Source organism: Mastomys coucha, unplaced genomic scaffold (assembly GCF_008632895.1).
Source record: "Mastomys coucha isolate ucsf_1 unplaced genomic scaffold, UCSF_Mcou_1 pScaffold22, whole genome shotgun sequence".
NCBI classification, from domain to species: Eukaryota; Metazoa; Chordata; class Mammalia; order Rodentia; family Muridae; genus Mastomys; species Mastomys coucha.
This window is the reverse complement of record NW_022196905.1, coordinates 263,830,085-263,847,481: the sequence shown is the minus strand read 5'-3', so window position 1 is coordinate 263,847,481 and position 17,397 is coordinate 263,830,085. Positions and strand designations below refer to the sequence as shown.

The 17,397-nt window shown below is 46.4% G+C and overlaps 1 protein-coding gene across 1 annotated transcript in view; it reads right to left on the bottom strand.

Moving 5' to 3' along the window:
• Positions 1-555: 555 nt before the first annotated feature.
• Positions 556-17,397, bottom strand: part of Disc1 (DISC1 scaffold protein) — a 220,952-nt gene continuing 204,110 nt past the window's right edge. The window contains exons 12-14 of the mRNA XM_031341819.1: positions 14,682-14,799; positions 4,348-4,482; positions 556-3,873 (exon numbers count right to left, since the gene is read on the bottom strand). Coding sequence (XP_031197679.1) covers positions 4,349-4,482; positions 14,682-14,799 — 252 coding nt within the window. The 3' untranslated portion in view covers positions 556-3,873; position 4,348. The remainder of the gene's footprint in view (positions 3,874-4,347; positions 4,483-14,681; positions 14,800-17,397) is intronic.

Below are 17,397 nucleotides of genomic sequence, written 5' to 3'. Positions count from 1 at the left end.
TTATCCCAGATCAAGCTGACGATGTTGTGTGCAATAAAAACAACAATAACAGCATTCCCACAGCAGTCTGAAGATACACACAACAAAGAGAATGAAAACCATGCTGTCCAGCATAGAGCACAGCTCCACAGGAGCAGCAGGTAGGTTGGTGGTGTGGAGACTGGAGTGCTTCTTGAGCGTGCATGAAGACCAAAATATATTGGCTCTGTGAAAATTCATTTTTGTGTGTATATCTCTTATATATATTATATATAGCATATATTACATATAATCTTTGTAAATAATAAATCATAACCGACTTGCTCAGAGTAAGCTAGATGATTTTGGGTGTCTCTCCATGTCTTAGGGACAGGTTTTTCTGATTTGTTGGCATCTAAATATATAAGCACAGACTCGATTTTACAATGTAACTTTGTTGCAAATCCTCTGGTTTGTCTAGGCAAACCTATAAGTATTGAACTGCCTTGTCATAGACTGGTGAGATGAACCAATCTGACCCCTCCAATCACCTCCGCTCCAGAACACCAGATGACCCCAGGAGGCATCGCAGCTTGAGTATCAGCTTTTATTTCACACAGAGCAGGACACTTAATAAAGCAATAACTTACATGACAAAAATCAAAGATCAAATAAAGCGGTGGTATTAAAATTAAAGGTCAATTACATACACAAGAGGGTGCTGACCAACATGTATAGGGTTGCTGTTAACCACAGCACACAAACATGTTCATACATATATATGTCGTTCATGTTGCCCATAGTAAACAAACCTATTTTGAGAAACACCAGTTACATAGAAAATTTCCAGAAAACCCACCCAGTATGTGGCTGTAAATGACACCCCTGGAATGATCTTTGGGGTGACTGAGAAAGGCTAGGCCATGACAGTGGATAGAGCTTAGGGTTTCTATAGCCAACCAGAGCCTCTGCTACACAGTACAGTTTGCTGGGGGTGAGGGGACCTAGAGATCAGTGACTCACTGCTCTCAGAATTCACAGGGCAGTCTTGGGTTTTAGCTGGTGAGTGAGTTTCACAGCTCAAAATGCAAAGAGGACATCAAAGGCACTTTAGAAAGGACACCGGTTAGGAACAGCTGCCCGTGGGGGTCAGGATTCCCCATGATCCTCCTCTGAACAACTCTGAGCCTTAGGATGAGGACCTGGCCATCCTGAGGCCCACGAACACCCCTCTGTGTGGAGCACTCGCCTCTGTGTGGAACACTCTCCCCTGTGTAGAGCATTCTCCTCTCTGTGGAGCACTTTCAGGCAGAGCTGTGACTACAGGACTGGCTCAGCATGGTGCCAATCCACAAGTGTTTCTGGGGTGTGAGGCAGCCTCATCACCAAGCAGGACTAAAATCAATTGTGACATATTAACCTGATTCAGGGATTGATCAATACTGTAAAGTTTCAGGAGCTAGACCTGGTGATAATGAGGTAATGAAGATGTTCAAGCTGACGCCCCTCCCCCTCCCCTTGCAGAACATCACAGTGACAGACGGATTATAAAATGAGCCCATCAACATATGAATGCATAAGGAAAATAGAGCATATTTATAAAATACACATGTGTGCTGTTTTCATAAATAAGACTGACATTGTGCCCCCCTTTCAACACAAAGCTTTGCTGGGGGCTTGGTCCTCTCCTAAAAGTCTAACCTCAGGCCCCAACCTCCCTGGGGTATTTTTATGTGACCTTGTAAAAAACTGTCTTGTCCTATATTTGGGGATCCACAAGTCCTGGATCTCCTAGAGCCCAAGTGGCTAATGAGAGGAAGGTTGTCATGAGACAGTCATGCGGTCCCAGGAGACATCAGCCTTCAACACTGAACCTGGATTGCACTCCAAGACCAGAGAATGACAAGAGATATGGGACAATTCATGACTGAAGTGCCATTCAACCAACCAGACACTGGGCACTCTCAGTTGTCCCTCTCCCTGAGACCTCTAGGGGACTGCTTAGTTCCTTAAGCTTTCAAATGCTTCATGACCTCACAGAGAGCTACAGTAGTGTCAGAATAACATAAAACACCCAGACGGGCAGTGCCAGTCAGGTGACTCATGCCAGGAAGCTTCCTTTGAAGGTGTCAGAGTTAGGAAGGTTCTTGGCAGGTGGTGATCTTGATTTCAAGTTCACTTCACTAAAATCACACCAAGGATTTGGGGGTTCTGGGTGCCATGTGACTGCTTCACCAGACTTTTAGAGGCACGATTATAAATGATTCAGGGATTTGTTTCATTATCAAAACATCAAGCCTGGAAAACAAACTAAACATACTTCTTATTATAAAATGTATCCTCAAAATTGTTCAGGTAACACTGCAGGTAACACCGCAGAAAGTCAGTGAGCAGTGAGTGAAGTTAATCTCTTCAGCTAAGGGCAAAGTGGTCCTCAGCAAGGACGGCTTGGAGAATCACCAGGCATCTTCCAGAAATGGAAGGGCGATTAGGAAGGGTTCAAAGCTGGACCCATGTACCCAGAGGAAGGCAAGAGTGTGTCTATCCCCATACCTACAAAAGGGAGCAGAGCATCTTAGAGAGATCTTCCCAGGAAAACTCGTCAGACTGCTCTGAGCTCAATGGGAGAATGTTAGGCTTGGTCTCCAAGATACAGGTGCACTGGAGTCATCCTAGAGGGTACAGCATAATGTCCCCCAAGACTGAGGGAATGAATAGCTTCTCATGAAGAAATCTGAAGTCTATTAGGCTTGGGAATGTTGGGGCTTGATGGAAGCTGGTGAACTTTATGGTACCAGCCTTCTTACAGGGTGGCTAGCTGAGTTGACTCCCAAGTAGGAGTTATGGCACCAGGATCTCACCATATAGACACATATCTCTGAGGTACCCTCCTGTGGTAATTCACCGTCGTTATCAACTTGACTAGGCTCAGAGTCACCTAGAAGGCAAAACTTCAAGTATGTCCATAAGGGTGTTTCTGAAGACACGTGACTGAGGGAAACCCACTGCAAATGTGGATGGTGGCATCACATGGGCTGAGACTTTGAACTGAATGGAAAGGGGGAAGAGATTGAGGCAGCGCTTGATCTCTCTGCTTCCTGGCTGAGGACAAGGTGTGAACAACTACTTCATGGTCCTGTCATCATGCATTCCCTACTGTGATAGACTGAAGCCTCAAACCAGGAGCCCAAATAAACCTACCTACCCACATTCTATCCATCCATCCTTCCATCCTTTCCTTTCCATCCTTTTCCTTCCTTCCTTTCTTCCTTCCTTCCTTCCTTCCTGCCATACTTCCTTCCAAGTTGCTTTTGCCAGGTAGTTTTTCACAGCAACAGAAAACTACCTGATTCTTCTCCGTCTCTTCAGTCCACTTGAACAGCCTGCCTGCAGCTGCCTCAGCAGGAGTCTCAGCTGAACCCAAGGAGCAATCCACCAGGGACCTGCTACACACCACTATGGGGCAGTGAGCTGCCTGTTTGAGTCCATATCGCCTCAGGGAATAGACACTGCTCTTTAGGCTCCGCGATGTAATTCCCTGGAGACAAAGCAGGAACTGGAAAGGCTCAACGTTGTCTATTGTCTCCACCTGGACCCATGCCCCTCCCCACATTTGCACCTCCCACTTCACTGGCTGGAATCTCAGAATGACCTGATGTAGCAGCAGGCAGTGGTGGTGGTGGCAGTAGTTCTGAGCTGCAGCCATTGCCATAGAACATAAAGGCTGCATCTTGCTGAGGCACCCTGTAGATGTCTCCTGAGACTGAGCAGAGCCCCCAGAGGAAGTGGCCTGGGGAGCTAAGGACCTGCACAGACTCTGAGGTTTGTGGGCTCCTGGTGTTGGAGTGCCTGTAGAAAGACCCCAGCAGGTACAGTGGCCATCTCAGGTTTGGTTTCGAACGGAGAAAGACCAAGCTGAAGGAGAAAGAAAAAAAAATGGTAGTAAAAAAGAGACAAATCCCAGGAGAGTTCACCTGGTTGGGGGCGTTCATCTAGTGGGGTCCAAAATGAAATGACAATTAGCTCCTGTGCTAGACATTCCCATCATAACATGGGACAGGAACCTCTGGTGACAACGGGAGATATATGTATTAAGTCACTTCCCATCTCCGTCTGTGATAAAGCATGGGACGATTTCCCACTGAAGCACAGCAAGGCTCTGTGTTGTAGAATTGGTCTAGTCACATGTGTAGATGCAAGGGAGTAGTTGTGCCAGAGTAATACTGCTGATGTGGTGGTCCATCTCCATCTCCCCAACTCTATACAGACAACATATGGTCTATCTCCTTTCCACCCCCAACTCCACCCTGATGCCATGTGGTTTGCCCCTTCTTCAACCCCCACTCCACACTGAAGCCATGTGTCTCCCCTCCCCCTCCATACTCACACCTCAGGCCTCGGCTTCCTGAGTACCAGCTGTCAAATAGGAAGTTGAGGCCTCTCCTGCCTCCTTGGTTGGCTGGAGCTGCAGGATCATGGCCTGCAGTGTTTCCTTCACCATCTGGAGCTCCCCCTGGAGAGACTGTAGACTTTGTTAAGGAGCACACAAGGAGGGGCCCCAGCTCCCTGCAGCCCCCATTGGGCCTGCGAGAGAGCAAGCCAGCCTTTGGAGAGCAGGTGGACGCTGACTTTGAATCGCAGCTCTACACTCTTCCAAACTCTAGCAATTAAATATTGATGTAAATTTTATATTTCTTTTCTTTTCTTTTCTTTTTTTTGAAAAACCACCATGACCTCTGCTGGGTCCAAGGTTATTAATTTTGAAATTTTGGTTTTAAAACTTTGAAGAAAGACTCAGCTCACTGACTTTCAGTGAGGTGTGACAGTGTAGCCACAGAGCTCCTCAGTCCTCGTACTGGGTGGCAACTATCATATCCAAGTGCTCTGACTGGAAAGGGAAGGTGTTTGAGATCAGAGTCTCTTCTACAAAACCTAGCATCCGGGGCCACTGTGAGGGGGCGGGCCCTCAGCATCAACTGCGTACTCTTGACATTCTGAGCCAGCTGGCTCAGTGTTGGGGACTGTGGTCCCTGCTCAGGAGGGCCACTCCAGGCCCTAGCACAAAGCCCTTTAAAGCTCTGTTTCTTCTGAAGGGGAAGCTCTGGATTCCAATCCACCCTGGGTTCCAGCTGTGACCATTTGTCCAGTGAAGAGTAAAAAGCTCTCCCCCTGTTCAGGTTGGTAGATGTGTTTCTTCTTGCATACATGGGCTACTAATTTCCTAATCTGTAAAGTGGCTTTCTCTGAAACCCAGCAAACGATAACACAGAACAGATAAGAGCTCCCAAGAAATCACTTCTCTACACATTCAAGAAAAACACTTGACCAACAGTAGTCTTTCTGTTCCCATATAACCAGATCCTCTGTCTCCTCCTTTTGGGACACTGTCAAAATGCCAAGAGTTAGGTTGAGACAGCAAAGAATGCAGCTTCATCCAGTAGAGATAACAGGAAAGTAGAAACAAGCTGATAGATCCTAGCTATGCTTAAGTCTTCAGGTGAGGTCAAACCACCATGAGGCCAGACACGGAGGAAGCTGAGTTTGGGGAGAGACCAAGCAGGCCACAGCCCATCTTCCCTACAATGCTGTTCTCCTCATGTTCAATGTCAACACAGGGTCCAAAGAAAGGCACGCCTGTGGGGTCTAACTAATAAAGTCTCCTAATCATTTTAGAATAAAGAACTCCAGAGGACCTTAGGAATTATGCAAATGAGCCTTTCCTAAACAGACTTGCCAATTCACCCTGGAAAGGTGAATTTTTATCTTCTTTTTATCATTTTTTAATCTTCTGGAAGTTTCAGCCAATTTCACTTGTGTGTCATGTACATGTACTCCCAAGATGGTAGCCATCTTTGCGCCCTTTGAACTTGAGGGGAACAAGGGCAGTACGGATAGAACAAGGGAGGAAGAGCTCTAGTGAAGAACCTTTGGGTTTTGTTGTAGAAAGTTGTTTTTCCTCTGGAAAGGTCTACTGATCTCATGTGACTTCGTGAAAGACAAAATCACGTCCCAGACTGAACACTAAGCTGCAATTTGTCACAGGTCTGGTCTTTCTAAGGGGCACTCAGAGTACACAGTGGTCCTGACGATGTCCTGGGCTCTGATTACCTTTGACACTGGTCTGGGCTCACAGGTCACTTTAGACTCTGCTAAGTGATGACAGTGATACTCAGAAACTTCTGGGACCACAGAGCAAACTAAAAAGGCTATAGGCAGAGAAAAGTCACCAGAGGAAAAGACTAAATTATAAAATTAAATTAACACATCAGTTTCACACATAATAATTTCCATTATTGCACTGAAGAGTCAGTAAGATGGGATCTGAGAATGCAAGTCCCCTGGGAAGCTGGGAAAATTACATCATGTGTACTTAATTGTGCCATCTGTAAGATACAGACTCTCACAGCCTAGTCACAGAGGCAAGGCCTAAGATTGCTTGTATATATTTGTATATGTGTGTGTGTGCATGTGTATGCATAGGTGTGTGTGTGTGTACGTGGGTGTATGCATTTGTGCATTTGTACATATGTGTGTGCATGTGAGCACGTATGTGTGTTGGGGGGGGGGGGAGAAAGCCTTTTGTAAGGCACCATGAGGTTTATGGCTTATTTCCCAGCACAATGACTGAAAACATCATTTACAAAGCCTTTGGCATAAGAATCACTAATACAATTAAAATCACATTCATGGGGCTTGAGAGATGGCCCAGCAGCTGAGAGCATTTGCAGAATTTGCAATTCAAGAGAGATTTTGCAGAGAGATCTTGCAGAAGACTCCACAGTGTAGTTCCAAGCACACACATCCTGTAGTCACATATAACTCCAGATCCAGGGATGTGACACCCTTTCTGACCTCTACAGGTACCTGGACACACACACACACACACACACACACACACACACACAATTAAAAACAAAACCAAATCTTTTAAAACATCATGCTCATATTTACAAAAGTTCATGCCCTCCCTCTCTCTCTCTCTCTCTCTCTCTCTCTCTCTCTCTCTCTCTCCCCTCCCCCCTCTCTCTGTGTTGTATAAAATAGTTGATGTGTGCTGAAATGGAGAAGTCTAGAATAAAACATGGAACTGGGAGGCAGGCAGTTACAGAGCAGTTCTAGGAAATAGTTTTGGAAGAAATACCCCAGAGATAAGCCATTTATGGCTAGAAGACTATTTCAGGAGGACACAATGTGATATCTTCTAGACAGTGGCCCTGGAAGGTAGATGCTTATATCTCCCATGCCTCTCATGGGATGCCCATGCATGCACATCACGTTTTAATTCATCTTCATGTCAAAGAAAACCTTACAACTGTGTCTCATGTCAAAGAAAACCTTACAACTGTGTCTCACTCTACGCCTGGGAGAAAGGAGTATGCAGACAGGAATTCTCTCTTTTCTTCTCTCATTTAAAAGATTGGCCGTTGCTTTGCCTCTACTGGGTATCAAGTGTCCCCCTTAGTCTCCAGCAGCCCAGAACTGGCTCTTGGTGGGGTCTAAACACCTGAGAGGGGAGCCGAGAGCCAACATAAAGTCATGTGGATGGTGTGTTCTGGCTGCCCTGCAGAGGATCATTGAAGGAACAGAGAGACTAATGAGGAGCTCGGGGCTGTGGCTGCGAGGGTGAGAAAGACAGAGCACTCTAATGGGAAAAGGTGCTGAGAATATCTCCCTGATAACTGATCTGAGCAAAGAATTGAGAAAGCAGGCTGCCTTGTGCTGAGAGAAGCCTCCAGGATGGTGGAGGGTAGTGGGGTGGGAGCGTGGCAGGGTGGGGGCTGGGGGAGGGAGGGAAGGGAAGGGGTAGAGGACTCAATGGTTGTTTTCTTTGGAGACTTGTCTCTTGCCTTGCAAGGTTGTACCGCTAAGCTGAGTATGAGGATTCAACTTTGGACTCAGTAAAGGAGAAGCTACGAAGCCCCATAAGAGAAACATAATAGGAAATGGGCTGAGTTGCTGTTCAGAGGTTGAGGCTAAAGCCGTGCACTTGGGCCCACACTAAACCATGCACTTGAAAAAATATTTCTGTAACATTGTCTCACTGATGTTGTTGTTCAGAGGTCAAGGTTAGAGCTGTGGACTTGGGGCCACATTAAACCATGCATTTGAAATTTCTTTCTGTAACATTGTCCCACTGATGTACAGGAAAAAAAAATTAAACTGTCTTTATAATCTAACCAGGATCATCTCCTTTCTTTGCTCTGTCTTTTTCTCCCCTCCCTCCCCTCCCTTCCCTTTCTTTCCTTTCTTCCTTCTTTTTTTGAGACACGGGATCTTAAATATCCCCAGCTTCAAATTCACCATGAAGCTGAGGCTGACCCTGAGCTTCTGACCCTCCTGCTTCCTCCTCTGTGTACTAGGATCACAGGAGCAGCCACCCGTGCAGGCTTCTGAGTGTCAGAGACCAAACTCAGGATGCTGTGCATTCTGGGCAAGTATGTTACCCACTAAGCTCCAGCCGCAGCTGCAAAGGAAAATCTTCAGGCTGCTGAGCCCTGGAGCGAGGCTGCCATTGGAGTTCAGCAGCAGGAATGCAGCAAGCTCCAGGTAGGGTCCATTGACACATGTGACCTTGGTTTCTGTCAAATCGTGGAAGAAACTCCAGCTCTAGAACTAACTCCATCCACACAAGAACAAGACCCCAAGCAGCCATGTGAGTCTCACAGAATCTAAACAGCTGGGTTCAGAGTCCCCCAGAGCACTGCCAGGCATCTGGGGTATCTAAGCAAAGCATTCTATTAATGACCACAACAACCCAGGCATCTTCCAACTACTTCCGGAACCCAAGGCCAGGCCACATGCATCATCTCAGATTATAGCACTCACAAGGCAAGCAGCTGATTTGCTGAAATGTCTATATCGTTGACTAGGCCTTTAGGCCATTGGGAATGCAGTGGTCAGGCTACACTATCCAGGAGGGCAGCCATTGGCAAAGACCAGGAAATCGTTTATGGATTACATGTTAGGAATGGAATGCTTCACCTTTGATGGGGATTCCTAGCGGCCATTCTGATAGTTTAGTAAAAAGTACAAAGGGTCTTCAGGGATAGGGAGATATCTCAGTTGGTAAATACTGGATGTGCAAGCATGAAGACCTCTGTTCCACCACTTACACAAAAAGCCAGGCAGGGTGGCATATGTCACCGCAGTGCTGAGCAGGTAGAGACAGACTGATTGCTGAGACTGGTTAGCCAGCCAGGCTAGCTGAAGTGGCAGTCCCCAGGATTAATAAGAGACTTTGTCCTAAAAAATAAAGTTGAGAGCAGTTGAAGACATCTGATACTAACCTCTGATCTCCATGTGCACACATATACAAAGATGTACACATGCACACAGTAGGTCTTCAAGCCACCTGAACTGGTCTACTTTACACTTTTGGTTTTTGCAGGGGGGGGTGGTTAAGGGAGCGGTGCTGGGAATTGAACCTATGGCTTTGCATTCTAAGCAACATTCTACCATTGAGTTACAACAGCTCTCCTTTTGTATTTTTCCCATTAATTGATTTATTTATTCCCTTTATATCCTGATCAAAGCCCCCCTCCTAGTCTCTCCCCAATATGGCCCCTCCCAACACGTCCCCTTCCCTTACCTCTGAGAGTCAGGAGTCCCAACTCTCTTTTTATATTTTATTATGAGACAGAATCTCAGAAAGCTGCTAAGGCTAGCCTTGAACTTGAGAACCTCCTGCCTCACTCTCCCAGGTAACTGGAATTAAAGGCAATACATGATCCTCTGTGCCAATGTGGACTACAACAGAAAACTGATCTGTATAGGGGTTGGGGACAGGCAGGAGAAAAGCCCTATCCACACCCAGGAAGTAGGGAAGCATAGGAAATCACTTAACAACCTAGGACTCCACTTGGCTTAGGCTGTGCATACAGCTCTCTTCTAGCAATGCATACAACAACCTAGGACTCTCACCTACAAGTGCTACACACATAAATCATGCACCGGACAATCTATTATCTAGAACCCCCACCTGCCTGGAGCTGCAGGCACCACTCCCTCTGCACAGTGAAATCAGCTTCTTAATCTCAGTAGGAGGGCCTAGACTAGTTTTAGAAGCATATACAATAAAGCGAACTGTGTCCTCAAAGTGCACTTCCAGGGAGAAGCCCCTGTTTTCCTTTGTTGGCCTGTGTGTAATCTGGCATGTGTTTGACATCAGATGCATTATGAGAAGAGACAGGAGAGATGAATATATAACTTAAACTGTCAGTTAAAATAGAGATCCACACAAACTACATCTTTAGAAACCGAGTGCCCCCCTGCCTTGATCCCCATGAAAGGAACCCTGAGATGACCATCAGGATCCTTGCGGACCCACACTCACAACGTCCGCTGTCATTCTTGAACACATATTTTCTGGCCTGTGCTATCACCACTCTTGCTACTTCTGCAAACCTGTATCTACTCATTTCGATGCTTTGAGTAAGACGCCAAGGATCTAGAGACACCTGACCCAGCCCTTTTCCACTGGTGACCAAGGGACCTGCTACATGCACAGAGAGACTGTGCCACCAGCCTCATGCTAAGTTCACACTGTGTCCCACCAGGCAGCAGAGTCATTCTGCTTTTGCACACACCGTCTGCTCCAACTTTTTGTACCCAGACCTCGGCAGAAGGGAGAGAAGCAAGCACATGGCCGCCATCCTCCATCAGCTGAGCACGACCCGTGTCTCGGAGAGCAGCCTGCCTGGTTCTCCGCCCTCCCACTGTAAATGACTTAAGGTCTTCATAGACATCCTTCCTGCTCTTTGGTTTTAGAAGCAAAAGAGCATTTCCAAGGAGACAGGGCAAATAGCCCCTCAGCTGTTACCTTGGCCTCTTCGGGCTACACACTGGAAAGTGGAACCAGACAGGAGCCCTTTGGGGCTGTGGAGTTTATTCATGAGCCTGGATACATTTAGTCTCTGCATGCCATCAAGACTAGCAAGACGAATCAACTGGGCACCATGCATTCCCAATGAGGGGAGAGGATAGGCCCCCAAGAGGCTTCTGGACAGGGATGCAAATACCACGTAAATAGAATCAGCCTGGTCCTTGCTCATCCATGACTCAGCACAGGCTGGCAGAACTGCTTGGGGCTTTGAAAGATGCCAGGATATGATCCTTTCCTCCTATAGTGAGCTATGGAAGTCAAAGGATTAAAAAAATGGAGGGGAAAAAAACCCCTGCTTAACAATTCACCACAGCCTAAAAGCTTTCCAATGGAAGCATTCTGGACGTGGAGGAACAGTTACACAGACTCAAAGGGGGATTTTGGAATGAAGCTGCTAATTAGAATCCAGAACCTGTGAAATCATACTTCAGGTTCAGACCAGTGCTAATGGATCCCCACATGCCTAGTGTGAAGTCACAGCCCCTTCTTCTCCCCAGAGGCGCCGTGCTCAACGCTCCCCTCCCCAACCGCCAGCGGTCATCTCAGCTGATGGTTTGAATTGTTCACAATGCCTGTAACTCAGGAAGCCTGTCAGGAGGACAAAGCAGCAGCCTCCGATCTGCCAACCCAGTCTTCCTCTCCTATCCAGCAGGCTGCTGTAGCTCTGACACCGACAGACTGCAAGAACTGTTCATAAGGTTTAGAAGCTCCCGCCATATTGCCTGTCCCCAGCCCGCTCCTCTGGCTATGGCTCGCTGGTACACCACCTGCTTTGCTCTTGCAGGTGTGCGGCTTATGATAAGGCCCTACCCTGGGAAGAATGGGCAGCCACAGCATCTGGGACCCAAGTCCTCCAGAAAGGTGTCCCCTGTGGGTTTACGTCAGCACATTCCAATGTGGACTTGGATTAAACAGGAATCATCTGCTACACATGCGCAGTGGGTCCTGGCAGCACGCTTACCGGAATCAAGTGAGATGCCACCCTCACTGTGTTGCTCTTCTGTGTTATTAGTTGCCAGAGCTTTTTCTTTCAGCTGCACTCAGCATTGTGCCTTTGATCACAAACGAAAACACACACCAGCCAGAAGCTTGGCTGGGGGATTCCTGCAGCCTCTTTGGATGCCTTGATAAATTCTAATTTGAAACAACAGCTTTTATTTGTTGTGGAACCCCATGGAGCATTGTGAACAAGGCTTCCTGTCTTGAGCCCATTGTAATACTGGAATCCAAGTGCTACTTCAGATTAAAGACACATTCTGTATATTATTCTCGCTCAGTGACACAGAACACGGGCTAGATTTGAGAGGAAAGCGGGTACAAATGTGTTTGTGGTGTAGATGTTATCTAAGGAGGGGCTGACTTAGTACCCAACCAAGTCTTTTCTGCTCTTAGTGGCATGGTATGGAATGTCCTGGACAGGTTCAGGTGCTTCAACAGGTGTTCGCAGTGGTAGTGCTGTTTGGTGGGGTTGTGAAAACTTTAAGAGGTGGCTCCTGACTAGTATAAGCGGGTCGTTAAAGATGGGCCCTGTGATGGTTTATGTATGCTTGGCCCAGGAAGTGGCCCTATTAGGAGGTGTGACCTTGAAGTAGGTGTGTCACTGTGGGTGTGGGCTTTAAGACCCACTTTCTTACTGCCTGAAAGTCAGACAGTCTTCTCTTAGAGGCCTTCAGATGAAGATGTAGAACTCTCAGCTCCTCCTGCACCATGCCTGCCTGGATGCTGCCATGTTTCCACCTTGATGACAATGGACTGAACCTCTGAACCTGTAAGCCAGCCCCAATTAAATGTTGTTCTTATATTCTTGCCTTGGTCATGGTGTCTGTTCACAGCAGTAAAACCCTAACTAAGACAGGTCCCAACGGTTCTAATCCTGGTCTAACACCACCTACATCTGAGATCTCTACTTCTTGAGCCACTAAAGATTGCAAGAAGCCACACCACAAACTCCCATCACCCTGGGTAGCATCATCAGTCGCCATGCCCTCTCACCATGATCTGGATCATAGGCCATGCCCACTTAGCTGTCCCAAGACCTCCCCACCCCAGCAGACCTGGGGCAACCACCACCACAGTCTTTGGCTCTGTGTCATTACCTGGCAATAATCACTGTCCTATTTCATAAACACCTGTCCCCTAGAAAGCTCAAGCCTGTGGATCTACTAACATGCTACCTCCTTCTCCTGCTTCCTGGACTTGGAAGAGGCAGGCCACTGTGAAGAACAGAACTTAAAAACAAACAAATAAACAAACAAACCAACCATGGGAATGGTGGCAGAAGTCGTTCAAGGAACATCAAGGAACAGCCCGATAAGTTCATAAGCAGGGGAAAGATGTAAAGTTACCATGAGATAGGTTGCCACCACTATTAGCCGCTCATCGGAACTCTTCTGAATGATTCCAATCTCTGGCTGTTCAAAGCTACTTCAATATATGCACAGAGATGAAGCAAAATAGGAACCAATGTTTGAAAGAGTCAGGCAATGAGAAGCAAAGACCAAAATGCCTACATTTCCCACAAGCACTTATAGTCAGGCTACTGAACAGAGAGTAATAGACAAATAGGAGACCATAGCTACAGTAAGCCTTTTGCAAGTGAACCCTTGAGGGGATTCAAGGCAGGTAGTAACCCCCTCCCCATCCATGTTCCTGAAATGGTTAACTTTTTTTTGTTGTTTGTTTGGTTGTTGTTGTTGTTGTTTTTCAAGACGGGGTTTCTCTGTATAGCCCTGGCTGTCCTAGAACTCACTCTGTAGACCAGGCTGGCCTCGAACTCAGAAATTTACCTGCCTCTCTCTCCCAAGTGCTGGGATTAAAGGCGTGCGCCACCACTGCCCGACAAATGGTTAACTTTTTAACTGACACCTTGCACAGACCTAGAATCACTGAGAAGGGAACCTCAGTTGAAGAACTGTCAACGTCAGGTTGGCCTTTAGGGGACTGTCTTGATTGTTAATTGAAATAGGAGGACCCAGCCCACTTTCCAAGCAGCACCTTTCCCTAGGCTAGACCCTGAGTTGTACAAGAGAGGAGGAAGCTAGCTGACTAAGCAAGCAGGCAGCATGGGAGCATTTGCTTCTCTCAGCTCTTGACTTGTGGATGTGAGGTGACTTGACTAGACTAGCCACTTGAGTTCCTACCTTGACCCCACCCTCCCGCACCCTGTGATAAAATTCAATCAGGAAGTGTGAGCCAGATAAGCCCTCCCTCACCTAAGCTGTTTTTGGTCAGGGTGTTTTATCACAGCCACTAGAAATAAAACTAGAATAGAACCCATCCACAGTGACAAACTGCATGCACACATTGCCAGGGATGTGTGCTTCCTGTTACACACACAAGTGAGCCTGTGTGTCTCTTTGATGTAGGTGTTTGTCATGTGGCATAAGATTTGGTGCAAGAAAATATGATTACCAAAACCAAGGACTCTGTGAAGCCTAACTATGAATGTGCTAGATATCAGAAAGAAGGTACCCACAATGGTGTAAGTTTTTATACCCCACTATCTATGACCTGCAGAAGGCAGGACAAAGGACTTCAATGAAGGCTTTGGAACGCTTTGATATTGAAAAGGACCTTAAGGAGGTGAGCCAGTAAAACTGCTTTGTTTCTTTCTGGTTGTTCCTCTATGCCATACAAACCCATCCTCATGCCAGCCAAAGCCTCCATTTTGCCTTGGTTTCGCTGTGTGCCTGTCTCAGACTCTGTGGCTAACAGATTCAAGATGTGCTGGACCATGGATAACAACATCATTCAGTCACCTCCAACTGCTGGGGCATGGGAAGGTGCTACGCGTTTTTGGACTTCCTTTTGCAAAACAATTCCTGAGAAATGGAAAGGATATGAAAGAGAGCTTCGTCGTGATTGTGCATGGCCCCAAGAAGCTGGTCTTCCAGTTGCAGGAGCCTCACACCTATGGCTTCACACTTTTCTCCAACTTCAGCAGAAATGATGTGAGAATCCTGGTCAGAGAATGAGAGAAGATGTGTCAGTCAGTTATAGGACTCTATGTGTGCAGACAAAATGCATGGGCAGCTCTCTTGGTTTCTGGGCCTCAATGGGAAACCTGAAGGAAATACCACATTTCTAGGAGGTCGCTCTCGAGAGCACAGGAGCCAAGTTCAAGTCATAACTGAAGGATAAGCTGCATGCACACAAGCCCGAGGGTCCCCTGCTTTACCCAGTCTGTTCAAAGCCTGATTTTAGCTCCCCAGACAGATTTGTCCGAGGGGGCCTAGGTATTCCAGTTGGATTTTCAGACAATTCACAACACGGTAGAAATGGTAACAAACTAAGTAGAGGTGTCACCAGGAAGACTGGGCTAACAGAGGTCAGAGGGATATTTCTTTAAGGGCACTAGAATTTAACAGGGAACTCAGAATTCATCTGCAAACCAGACTCTGGCCTCTGACAGCCAGACTCTGAAGGAGACTTAATTTGCTTATTTATTTACTTACATGTATTCATCCATTCTTGAGTGTGCATGTTCATGTGTGTATGGGTATACATACCCATGTGGGTCCATGTGTGTGAACACCAGAGGACAACCTCAGCCATCATTCCTCGGGTGCCATCTACTTTGGGGGCTTTTTTGTTTTTTGTTTTGTTTTGTTTTGAAACCAGTGTCTGTCATTGGTCTGGACATCACTGATTGGGCTAGGCTGGTCTATCAGGGGGGCCCTGGGGACTCAACCTGTCCCTGTTATCCCTGCTCAGAGATTATAAGCATCTGCCACCACACCCCATTTTTTCTGTAGGTCCACCCCAATAGGGCAGAGGTGATGGTGTCTCACACGGTGCCAGGTCCCCACTGGTCATCAGGCATGTTCAACATGAGCAGGTGTCACCTCAGTGCATCCCACACAGCAGCAGGTGCCACTTTTTTGCCCAGAACCACTACACAGTAAAGTCTAAAGGTTGCCGTGGCACCCACTGGTCTAAGCAGCATTTGAGCTGTCCCTCCAGACTTTCCCCACAGACTAACCTTGACCAGGGTAGCCTAAGTTATCACCTTCTCTCCCTTCTCTTCTTGAGAGTACACATTCTTCTACCTTCCTCCAAGCCCGGCCCTTCCTTCAAGGCCCCAAGCAAGCCTACCTTGTGGAGCATCAGCTCAGATCTGAGTCATGTGAGCTGTGAACTCACATATGGGCCATTGGCTGGCCATTCATCCCAAGGCTCCATGAGCAGCACCTGGGCTACATAAGGCCACACATCCTTAAAAATTATGAACAAGGTCAAGAAAACCAGAGAGTAGAGGATCCAAGAATAAAGGGGAAAATAAGAAAGAAATGGCTTAGAATTAAAGTCACAATATGAAGATAATGTTCTCCCAGCTAAGTGGGAAAGACTTAGAAAGCCGATTAAAAGAATTTTGCACAGGAATTAAGGTTCAGATTAAATGGACAGGCTACTATAAAAACTGCAGCTAATTCTTGCAGGATATTTGATCACTCTGTGATCCCCAAGACTGTGTTATTTACTGAAGGAAAAAAAAAACAAAAACAAAACCTGCTTCTAGTTGTGGTGTGGCTCAGCCTTAGCACATACTTTTAATCCCTTAGCTGAAATAGAATACAGACATACCCTTAGCACACACCTTTAATCTCAAACCATGAAGATAAACTTAGTTTGTAGAAGGAAACAGCCATATTTGAAAAATGATGTCTAATTGAGTGACAGACAAAGCGACAAATCAGAGAAAGATCTGACAGAGTAGGATATGCCCAACTTTCAAGAGAAGAGAGAGAAAAGGGAAGCTATTTAAGGAGCAGTGCAGAGAGAAAGAGGAGGCAGTTCTACCAGGACAGTTACAGAGAGACAGGTTGTAGAGAAAGAACAAGCTAGACACAGGTAAACACAGAACAAGCCAGAGAATGAAAAGAAACCAGAAGATTAGAACAGATTACCAAAGTTAATATGGGGCCAAGAAGAGCAATTCAGGAGAGGCTGAGAGAGAGAAGCCAGATTGAATCAGTGTGGAGACCTGTTTGAGCCAGACCACCTCTGTTAACCAGCCAGCCAGAGTTCAAAAAGAACTAGAAAGAGTGAGTTTATTTTCAGCAAGTCTCAGAGTCTGATGATATTCTAGGCCTAGATTAGATTGTACAGAAGCTAGAAGCTTCCAGGACCAGGCTGAGGTTGGCAGACAGAGGCAGTAAGACTCAGACTACAACTGCAGCAGAATAAATGTTAATTTTACAACTAACATCTACCTATGACATAAAAGTACTCAGGCCTGGTGGTGCTGCTCCAGGTCCTTGGATAACATGCAAGGTGTGTTAGCATCAGAACTTAGGACTATGAGTCAAATCCAGATACATGTCTTGACATCCCAGGAATACCAATCAGATTCAGATACATGCTTTGACATTTTTCTCTATTTATTCACTCCAGAATACTTTACAGTTTATATGCCCAACAACTGACAATTCTTTAATAAAGCAGTACTAACGGAAACTATAAATACTGGAGAAATCTCATGCAATGAAAGCATCTGAATATATGTGTGTGTGTGTGTGTGTGTGTGTGTGTGAGAGAGAGAGAGAGAGAGAGAGAGA